The 11,088-nt window shown below is 42.9% G+C and overlaps 2 protein-coding genes across 2 annotated transcripts in view; one reads left to right on the top strand and one right to left on the bottom strand.

Annotated features, from left to right (window-relative positions):
* Positions 1-11,012, bottom strand: part of SNX8 (sorting nexin 8) — a 115,898-nt gene extending 104,886 nt beyond the window's left edge. Inside the window, exon 1 of the mRNA XM_008566757.1 lies at positions 10,916-11,012. Coding sequence (XP_008564979.1) covers positions 10,916-11,012 — 97 coding nt within the window. The remainder of the gene's footprint in view (positions 1-10,915) is intronic.
* Positions 11,011-11,088, top strand: part of EIF3B (eukaryotic translation initiation factor 3, subunit B) — a 26,839-nt gene continuing 26,761 nt past the window's right edge. Inside the window, exon 1 of the mRNA XM_008566756.1 lies at positions 11,011-11,082. Coding sequence (XP_008564978.1) covers positions 11,011-11,082 — 72 coding nt within the window. The remainder of the gene's footprint in view (positions 11,083-11,088) is intronic.

Raw genomic sequence — 11,088 nt, 5'->3', positions numbered from 1 at the left:
CGCCTCGCTCAGCCAGTGAGCGGGAACCGGTCCGTATGTGGGATCCGAACCCTCGGGCGGGAGCGCCGCTGCGCTTCCCAAGTGGCGCACTATCCAGTGCGCCACCGGGCCGGCCCAGAATTTCTTACTTTTTAAGGCTGAATAGTATTCCATTGTATAGATATACCACATTTTGTTTATCCATTCGTTCACTGATGAACACTTGGGCAATTGCGAATAATGCTGTGAACAAATATCTGATTGAGTCTCTTCTTTCCATTCTTTTGGGTATATACCCAGAAGAGGAATTGCTGGGTCATATGATAATCTCTGTTGTATTTCCTTTTTTTTTTTTTTGTGGCTGGCTGGTATAGGGATCGAACCCTGGACCTTGATGTTATCAGTACCTAGCTCTAACCAACTGAGCTAGCCAGCTAGCCAATCTCTCATCCTCTGATTGCTGTATTTAGACCATTCACATTTATGATTATTGACATACTTGGATTAATATCTACCATGCTTTTAATGGTTTTCTGTTCACTGCTTTTTCTTTTTCTTCTGGCAGCTGGCCTGCATAGGGAGTGGTACCCTCAACACTGGTGTTACAAGGTGTTGCTTTAACCAACTGAGCTAACCTGCCAGTCCCCATTCTTTATTTTTAAAAAATCTTCCTCTCTTTTTCCACCTTCTCTGGTGAATTATTTTATGATTACATTTTCTCTCCTCTCTTAGTACATTATACTTCTTTAAAAATCATTTTAGTGGTTGCCTTAGAATTTAAATATACACTTGAAAATAACATTTAAAAAAATTTCTATATTTTTTGCAGCTCTCTGGTATGGGGAAAAAAACACTTTTAAATAACACTATGCCTAAGTGTAGGATTTTAAAATATATTCGCTTGGTCTACTCTGAGCCTCCTAGATTTGTCATTTGGTTTGTTATTAATTTTGGAAAATTCAAATATTACTTCAAGTATTTCTCCTTCTGGTATTTACATGTATGTCGCACCTTTTGTTATTTCCCCACATTTCTTGGATATTTTGTTCTGTTTTTCCTCATTCTTTTTTCTATTTGCATTTCAGTTTGGGGAGTTCCTGTTAACATATCTTTAAGCTCACTGATTCTTTTGTCCAGCCTTCTAATGAGCCCATCCCATTAAAGGCATTTTTTTTTTTGGCAGCTAGCCAGTACAGAGATCTTGGTCCAGTACCATACTCTAAGCAACTGAGCTAACTGGCCCATTCTTCATTTTTCTTACAGCATTTTATTCTGATTCTTTCTCAGAGTGTTTAATTTATCTCTCTGCTTACTTTGCCCACCTGTTCTTGCATGTTGTCCACTTTTTCCATTAGAGCCTTAGCATACCAATCACAGTTGTTTATTTATTTTTGGAGATAAAATATAAATTTAAGTGAAGAATTCAGGATAATGTTAAAGAATAAAAGAAGAATTTTGGGCATACCTATTTCTTTTTTTTTTTTTTTTTTTTTGTCCTTTTTGAGACCAGCCGCACCGTGCTCAGCCAGTGAGCGCACCGGTCATCCCTATATAGGATCCGAACCTGCGGCGGGAGTGCTGTTGCGCTCCCAGCACCGCACTCTCCCGAGTGTGCCACGGGCTCGGCCCATGGGCATACCTATTTCTACTACAAAATAAAGTATGTTTATAATAGCAATAGTAAAAACAATGTGACAAAAGGAAAAATTAGGAGGCCGGCCCGTGGCTCACTCGGTAGAGTGCGGTGCTGATAACACCAAGGCCACGGGTTCGGATCCTATATAGGGATGGCCGGTTAGCTCACTGGCTGAGCGTGGTACTGACAACACCAAGCCAAGGGTTGAGATCCCCTTACCGGTCATCTTTAAAAAAAAAAAAAGGAAAAATTAGGTAGCTAGATTATTAAAGTACATAATCCCTAAAACCAATTTATCTGTAGTACTTAGATTCAGGATAGAGAATGTATATGATGCTAAGAGTAGAAGAAAGCTTTATTTTTTTCCCTTAATACATAAAGAACTCTTAAAAATGAATTAGAAAAATCTAAACAGAAATTTGATGGACATGAGTAGACAAGCCACACACCCCAAAGAAACACGTGGCTAACAACTACATTCTAAGATGTTCTTGCAGGCAGGGGTGGCAGCCCACGGCCCCCATCTCAGGACCCCAGGTATGCTCCATTGCTTGCCCAATCACAGTTGTTTTAAATTTCTGGTCTGATAATTAAAAGATCTCTGCCATATGTGAGTCTAGTTCTAACTCTTGCTCTGTCTCTTCAGATTGTTTTTTCTTGTCATGTAGAATGCTTTGTCATTTTTTGTTGAGAGCATACATGATGTTTCAGGTTATAAAAACTGTGGTGGAGAGCCGGCCCGTGGCTCATTCGGGAGAGTGTGGTGCTGATAACACCAAGGCCCTGGGTTCGGATCCCATATAGGGATGGCCGGTTCGCTCACTGGCTGAGCGTGGTGCTGACAGCACCAAGTCAAGGGTTAAGATTCCCTTACTGGTCATCTTTAAAAAAAAAAAAAAGAAAGAAAGAAACTGTGGTGGATAGGCCTTTAGTGTAAGGTTTTACGTGTATCTGGCTAGGAGTTAGGCTGTGTTTACTGTTTGAAGATCTCCACTACAGAAATGTTAAAGGAAGCTTGCCAGGCTAAAGGAAAATGGCAACAGATGGAAATTTGGATATGCACAAAGGAATAAAGAACACCCCAAATTGGAAAATATGTGGGTAAATGTAGAAAAGGTGTCATTTGTAATCCCCCTTAAAAAAATGGTTAAAACAAAACTACTCCACTCCCACTGCTTCACTTGACTCACCTTAAAAATAAATAAATAAATAAATAATGCAAAACTAATAATATGTTGTTGTGTATATACTAGTAGAATTACAATGCATGGCACCTATAGTACAAAGGATGAGAGAGAGTAGATGAAAATAGGTAAAGTGGTATTATAGATAAAGGGAAATCATATCTAAAGGTAAACTGTGATAAATTCCAGATAAAATATTGTAATCCCTAGAGTAATAAGCAAAAAAAAAAAAAAAATTAAGTGTTATAACTAATAAACCAATAGCTAAAATAAAATGGAATAAAAAATTGCCAGTTAATAGAAAAGGCCAGGAAAAGAAAAAGGTAAGAAAAAACTGATAGGACAAAAAGAAAACTAACAGTAAAATGATAAATTTAATCCCATTCATAACTAAACTTACCTTAAAAGGAAATGGTGTAAACACTCCCATTAAAAGGCAAATCATAAGATGAATTAACAAAGTAAGGTACTACTACATACTGTCTATAAAATTCTCTTTAAATATTAAGATACTTATAGGCTAAAAATAAAAAGATTAAAAAAGTTATACCATATATATTAGTTTTCCAGGCAGCTGTAACAAAGTACAACAAATAGGGTGGCTTATTTTTATTTATTTCTTTTTAAAAATTTTTATTGAATCATAATTGATCATGCATATTTTGGGGGTTCAACAATGACATATGTTGATCAAATCAATATTACTAGTATATATATTGTTACAAATTGTACTTACTTTTTATGTCTCTTGTTCAATCTCTCCCTATCCCCTTCTGCCTTCCCCCTCCCACCTCTGATAACCCTAGATTTCTTCTCTCCTTCTGAAAGAGTAATGGTTACTCTGTTGATTTGCTGTCTAAATGATTTGTCCAATGGGGGGAGGTGTGTTTAGGTCCCCCAATATTATCATAGAGCAGAAGCTTCTTCTGTCACTCTGGAATGGGCTTTGTGGAGAGAGACATCCTCTTCTTTTCTTTGGTCTCTGCTGGTGTCACTCTCCTTGTGTCAATGCACTCCAGTGGCTGGCGGACCATCTGTGCGGTGGTTGTGGCATCTAGCTGCTTTTGCAACAGCTGTGGTTATTGTGGTGGGCCACCCACATGGAAGTGATGTTTTTGGCATGCTCCTTAGAGCTGGTGGTGTGCCTGGGCTGGAACTAATTTTTTATCCTTTGCTTACTTCTAAAATGGGAACTTCCTGTGGGGACCAGTACTTGAGCTGTGTGGTTGAGCTAAATTGCTGCCTTGTTGCTGATTCCCTGGGGAAGGGTTTTTGTGCAGCAAAGATTTTAATGGTTGACCTTATAGGTACTTCTGGCTCTCCAGAGACTCGGTGCACCCGGGTTGTATAGGAACTCTGACCTGGGCCTGAGTCTTTTCAGCAAACTGCACCTCATGCAATTTTATATTCCTGGCCAGCCAGTCTCCTCTGAGTGGTTCTTCGCTGATTGGGGTGCCAGTCAGCTATCCTTGCTGTGCCCCAGTGTTCCCCCAGTGGGCCCATCTCTGCCACCCCCCATGCTGCAAACACTTCCCATGGGATGGGCCTTGTGCTGGTCCTTTGCGATGACTCACCGGCCTCTGAGTGGCTCCTTTTTCTCAGTTGTGGCTCCTCACTCCTATATGGATACATGGGAATCCTATTAATGGTCTTGCTGGCCTGGAGACCACCAAGGCTCTCTTCTCCCCTGCCACCTCCATGCAACTTCATCTGAAGGGCACAGCTGCGGCTTTTGCTGGCTCCAGTCTTAAAGTGGACATGGCACAAAATGGTCAGAGCAGTTTTTTCTTTCTCTCATCGTGGCTTCTCCCACCTTCATGCACTCCGTAGGTCTCTCCTCCTCTTCCCCTGAGCTCTAGCAGCCCCAGCTTGGCTGCTGTTGCTTTTTTATAGTTGTAAGTTGGTTGATTTGTGGGAGAGAGTGACACTGGGGACCATCTATTCTGCCATCTTGATCGGAAGCTTGGAACTGGGTGGATTAAAACAACAACAGAAATTTATTCTCTCACAGTTCTGGAGAGTAAACATTTGAAATCAAGGTGTCAGCAGGTTGGTTTCTTGTTGAGGATCTGAGGAAGAATCTATCCCATGTCTCTTTCCTAGTTTCTGGTGGTTGCCAGCAGCTTTCACCTATCCTGGCTTGTAGACGTATCTCCCCCATCTCTGTTCTCTTCTTCACATGGCATTCTCCACTCTTGTGTGTATGTCCCTATGTCCAAATTTTCCTCTTCTATTAAAGACATAAGTCATCAGATTAGGGTCTGCCCTAATCCAGCATGGCTTCATCTTAACTTGATGACATCTTCAAAAACTATTTCTATATAAGGTCACATTCATAGGTACACGTGGTTAGGACATGAACTTATCTTTTTAGGGAACACAATTTAATCCACAGCACCATGCAAACACTAATCAAAAGAAAGCTAGAGTTCAGCTGTATTTGTATCAAACAAAGTAGACTCCAGAACAGGGAATATTACCAGAAAGAAAAAGAATATGTAAGCTGCTATGGGGGCCAATTCATCAAAAAGACAAAGCATCCGTAAATGGTATGCAACTGTTACAGAATTCAAAGTACTTAAAAGAAGTGATAAACCTAAAGAAGAAACAGACAAATCCATCATTGGAGTTGGAGATTTCATTTCTCCCTCAGCAAATGATAGAACAAGTGGACAGAAAATCACAAAGGTTTTAGAAGACTTGAACAGTGCTATCAACCAACCCGACCTAATTGACCTTTATTGAATGTACAACCCAACAACAGCAGTGCATGTTTCAAGGGTACAGGGAACATTCACCAAGTTATGCCACATTCCAGGCCATATTAACAAATCTCGATAAACTCAAAAATTGATTGAAATCATACAAAGCACATCCTCTGACTACAAAATAATTAAAACTAGAAACAAATTTTGGAAACATATTTGGAAAATCCCCCAAATATTTCAGTACTGTATTAGTCCATTTGTGTTGCTTGTAACAGAATACATGGAACTGGGTGATTTATAAAGAAAAAATTTATTGCTTACAGTTTCTGAGGCTAGGAAGTCCAAAGTCCATCTGGGGGTGGTGACAGTCACCCAGGGGTCTCACATTGCAAGATGGTGGAAGCAGAGAGAGCAGAGAGACAGACTCTCCTCTTCCTTTAAAGCCTTCAGAACCATGCCCATGACAACCACTTTTAATCCATTCACTATGGCATGATCCTACAATCCAATCAACTCTTCAAGGCTCCACCTCTCGATTACCATAATAGGATTTCCCACCCTGTTAACAATCACAGTGGGGTCTAAGTTTCTAATACATAAAATGTGGGGGATACAATTCAAGCTTCAATGAGTTTTGGGAGGACATAATTCAATCCACTACAAGTATTAAACACATTTCTAACTAAGTCATAGGTACAAGGAGAAATCATTATGGAAATTACAAAACATTTTCAACAGAAAACAACATATAATTTGTGGGATGTATCTAAAATAGTGCTTAGAGGGAAATTTACAGCCTTAAATTCAGATGGTGTCATCCTGATCCACCCATTATACAGTTCCCCATCAACCTCTCACCTAATGGTTTCAACAGCATTTCTGGATCATTGCTTAGATTGCTATTTCATAAGGGTTGTGTATTACTCTGTTTCTGTTGCTTATAACAAAATACGTGGAACTGTGTGATTTATAAGAAAATGAAATTTATTGCTTACAGTTTCAGAGGCTAGGAAGTCCAAAGTCCAGAGAACACAGATGGTGAAGGTCTTGGTGGCTGTATTAGTCCATTTATGTTGCTTATAACAAAATATCTGAAACTGGGTGATCTATAAAGAAAACTGAAATTTGTTGCTTACAGTTTCTGAAGCTGAGAAGTCCAAAGTCCCTCTGGTGGTGGCGACAGTGACCCATGGGTCTCACATTGCAAGATGGTGGAAGCAGAGAGAGCAGAGAGAAAGACAGACTCTCCTCTTCTTTTAAAGCCCTCAGAACCATGCCCCTGACCACCATTTTTAATCCATTCACTACTGCACGGTCCTACAATCCAATCACCTCTTCAAGGCTCCACCTCTCAATTACCATAATAGGATTTCCCACCTTTTAACAGTCACAGTGGGGAATGTTTCTAATACATAAAACTTGGACACAATTCAAGCTCCAGTGAGTTTTGGGGGGACATAATTCAATCCACTAAAGGTTGCAAAATGTTGTCTTCCTAATTTTATTAATCCTTTTATTAGCTGGAATTTTCTCTAAAAAATAACTTTCCATCATCAACAATTTGGTTACTCTCAAATAAAAAGTTTAAATAAGAAAGCAAGAATATTTTTTGCTTGAGTTTTATATTTACTTTCAGAATAATGAAATAATGCCCCAGGAATATTAAGCCATTATCAAACAAGATTTTTTTCTTAATAGCATTATGAACGAATGAATTTAAACATGTATTATGTATCCCAATCAATTGCAATTTTTTTTTTCCTTTTTGTCTTTTTTCGTGACCGGTAACGGGATCGCAACCCTCGGTGTCACACCCGCACCGTGCTCAACCAGTGAGCGGACCGGTCTCTATATGGGATCCGAACCCTCGGCGGGAGCGCCACCGCGCTCCCAAGCACCGCACTCTACCGAGTGCGCCACCGGGCTGGCCCAATTGCAATTTTTTTAAAAAAAATTCCTTTTGAGGCTCAAATTGTTCTAGCAGGGGCCTCTTGAAGCTGGTTCGTCAGGCCTTTTCCCCTCCAAAAACTTATTATAAAATCTTTCAAACATACAGAAAATTTGAACAAATTTTACAGTGAACAGTTAAAACCCACCACCTGATTTTGTAACTAACATATTTCTTTGACCAACGACACCAATCCTACTTACCTTATCAACCAGTGTTTTCAGTTCAATGTGTGTCCTTCCAGACCTTCTTCCATGTATTTGACACATTTACCTAGCACATGATATATTTAATCTAACATATTAGTCTGGTAGGGCTGTCATAACAAAATCAGACTTGGTGGCTTAAACATCCAGAAATTTATTTCTCCCAGTTCTGAAGGCTGAAGTCCAAGGTCAAGGTGTTGGCAGGTTTGACTTCTCCTGAGGTGCCTCTCAAGATCTTGGCTGGGGCTGCAGCCCTCTGAAGGCTTGACCAGGATTGGAGGACCTGTTTCCAAGATGACTCACTCACATGTCCGGCAATTTGGTGCTGATGTTGGCTGACAGTTTAGTTCTGCCATGCTTGGGGCCTGCCATAGACTTCTTGAGTGTCCTCACGGCTTGGTGGCTAGCTTCTTTTAGAGCCAGTGATCCAAGAGGAAGCTTATCAATTTTAGGACTTAGATTTGAAAGTCTCAACACAGGATCATACTCGTCACAGAGTCATGTCTGTCACATCATATTCATGAGAAGAGAGTGACTAAGTTTACCCACACTTAAAGGGAGCAGAATTTGGCTTCACCTTTTAAAAGGAGTATGATGGAGTTTGGATGTATTGTCGTCCTCCCAGAACTCATGTGGAAATCTGATCCCCAATGTGGCAGTGCTGGAAGCTGTTTGAGTCACAGGGGCAGATCCCTCATGAATGGGTTAATGCTCTCCCTAGATGGGAGGAGTAATGAGTGAGTTCTTGCTCTACTAGTTCCTTCAAGAGCTGATTGTTTAAGAAGACCCTGGAACATCCCTCCCACCTTGCTTCCTCTCGCCATGTGATCTTCTTGTACCCACTGGCTGCCTGTCACCTTTTTGCAAGAGTAGAAGCAGCCTGAGGCCCACGTCAGATGCAGCTGTCCCAGAATCATAAGCCAAATAAACCTCTGTTCTTTACAAATTACCCAGCCACAGGTATTATTATAGCAACACGCATACAGACCAATACAGTGTCAGAAAATTTATAAGCCGATCAGATAGGTTCACCAAAACCACATAAACATACATGGTTCACTCACTCTGCCCCCAACACAGAGTGCCTGCCTAATAGTAGGTGCTTATACAATTTGAGTATCAGTTGCAGCACTTCTCAGATACATCTTTTTGCTTTATAAGCACGTGTATAACTTTACCTACAGAAAAGGCTACAAGTTGATTCCCTAGCAAACAGTAATGAGTGGCCACTTTGTGCAACACATGCATGTCACAGAAGACTCTTCCTTAAGTAACAGACAGCTGCCAAACTAAGGTCAGCTGTTTTCAAGCTGTTCTGTTAATACCTGCTTCTTGTTCATTGATAGGCCACCTTTTAGCACTTTGTTTTTTTTTTTTTTGTCTTTTTCCGTGTCCGGCAACGGATCGCAACCCTCAGTGTTGCTCCCGCGCGGGGGGGAGCCAGTGAGCGGGAACCGGTCTGTATGTGGGATCCGAACCCTCGGGCGGGAGCGCCGCCGCACTTCCCAAGCGGCGCGCTATCCAGTGCGCCACCGGGCCGACCCCACCTTTTAGCACTTTGTTTTTTTTTTTTTTGTCTTTTTCCGTGTCCGGCAACGGATCGCAACCCTCAGTGTTGCTCCCGCGCGGGGGGGAGCCAGTGAGCGGGAACCGGTCTGTATGTGGGATCCGAACCCTCGGGCGGGAGCGCCGCCGCACTTCCCAAGCGGCGCACTATCCAGTGCGCCACCGGGCCGACCCCACCTTTTAGCACTTTGTAGAAGAAAACGGTTAGCAGAGCCCAGCGATCTAAAGAGAGCTACAGATGAAACTAGAAATTGGGAGGATAATTTTGGCCTTTAGGTGAAACTAGTTTGCCTTTGTGGAACCGTTCCACCCGCCACACACATAAAATGTGTCACCCCTCATTTTACAGATGGGGAAACTGAGGCAGAGGCACTAAGTGGCCTGCCCAAAGTTACAGTTGACAGTAGGGTGGGGAGGCTTCAAACCTAGTATCATTCATCAGAACTTTAGTTCTTTTCTTTCTTTTTTAAACTATATGATAAAACATACATAACATAAAACTTATCATTTTAAGTGCACAACTCAGTGCCATTAAGTACATTCACACGGTTGTGCAACCATCACCTCCATCCATCTCCAGAACTACTTCATCTTTTCATACTGAAACTCTGCCCCACTAAATACTAACTCTCTATGCCATTCCCCAGCTCCTGGCAACCCCCTGGTTCTTTTTTCCTGGCCGGTGCAAGGATCGAACCCTGGACCTTGGTGTTAACAGCACCACACTCAAACCGAGCTAATCGGCCAGCTCCACCTGGTTCTTTCGTAGGATGACTAAAACATCCCACAATGAACGGTTGCCCTCCAGCCCACCAGAAAACGAGATACAAATACCAAATACCCTTCCGGCAAGGCCAACTCAAACCCGGTCGCGTCGGAGCCCGGTCACTCTGGCGCCAGCCCGCGCCCCACTCGGCACAGGCGCCTCGGCCCCGCCCCCAGCCCACGTGACCCGCGCTCTCCAGCGTCGGAGGGCGGCCGCGTTGGGAGGACCGAACCACAGGGGCCCTCAGATGGGGAAATGGAGGGTTACGGCCGCTCTGGTGGGGGTGGGCGTAAGTGATTTAAGAAACTCTCCTACATTTTTGTACTGTGCCAGGCAGTCGTCTTGGCAGTAGTGTTAACCATCTCTGGCTCGCCGAGAATTCCTTTTGTATTTTAGAATCGTCCGTTCTTTTGCCCAGTCAGTAGACGAATCTAAAAAACCGACGACTCTAAAAAACGGACGTCTAAAGGGGAAGTTTAGCAATGTAAGCTAAACGGTTTGCCTGCTTAAAAGCAGGGCCATTTTTTGAACTTACGGTTTTCTGTGGTGGTAATATTTGAGTTAGGTTATATTTTCTTGCAGTCGCATACCAAGATGATTTCTGGTACCTCCTTTCGGTGCCACAAATAGTTCAGTCCTTCCCCGCAGCGCCCGACGGGAGGAAGATGGGGTGGCTGCCATATTGGACGGAACCATCCGGTACCACAAATGAGGTCGTTATACCTCCTAATGAGTTTATTGATTGAAGAAAACAACTTTGGTGATTGGAATTGAGCACTTCATTATCACGGAAACATCACTGTGATTATTGGTAGACACACTTGTGTGGATCTCAGTCCTTCCGGGTTCGTGGTGAGAGATCAGGGCGGTGGGTGCCCCCCCCGCCCCGCAACCTTGGTGCGGCCTCCCCCGTCGCACGCACATGGCTCGGCGGTAGCCGGCGCGACGCGCGGTGTGGCCTGGTAGAGTCGGAAGCGTGGCAGCAGCTGAGCTCGGCAAGGCGGCAGCGTCGCGCCCATGCAGGACGCAGAGAACGTGGCGGTGCCCGAAGCGGCCGAGGAGCGGGCCGAGCCCGGGCAGCAGCAGCCGGCCGCC

Source organism: Galeopterus variegatus, unplaced genomic scaffold (assembly GCF_000696425.1).
Source record: "Galeopterus variegatus unplaced genomic scaffold, G_variegatus-3.0.2 Scaffold267, whole genome shotgun sequence".
Classification (NCBI taxonomy): domain Eukaryota; kingdom Metazoa; phylum Chordata; class Mammalia; order Dermoptera; family Cynocephalidae; genus Galeopterus; species Galeopterus variegatus.
The sequence above is the reverse complement of the archived record's forward strand: the minus strand, read 5'-3'. Positions and strand labels throughout refer to the sequence as shown.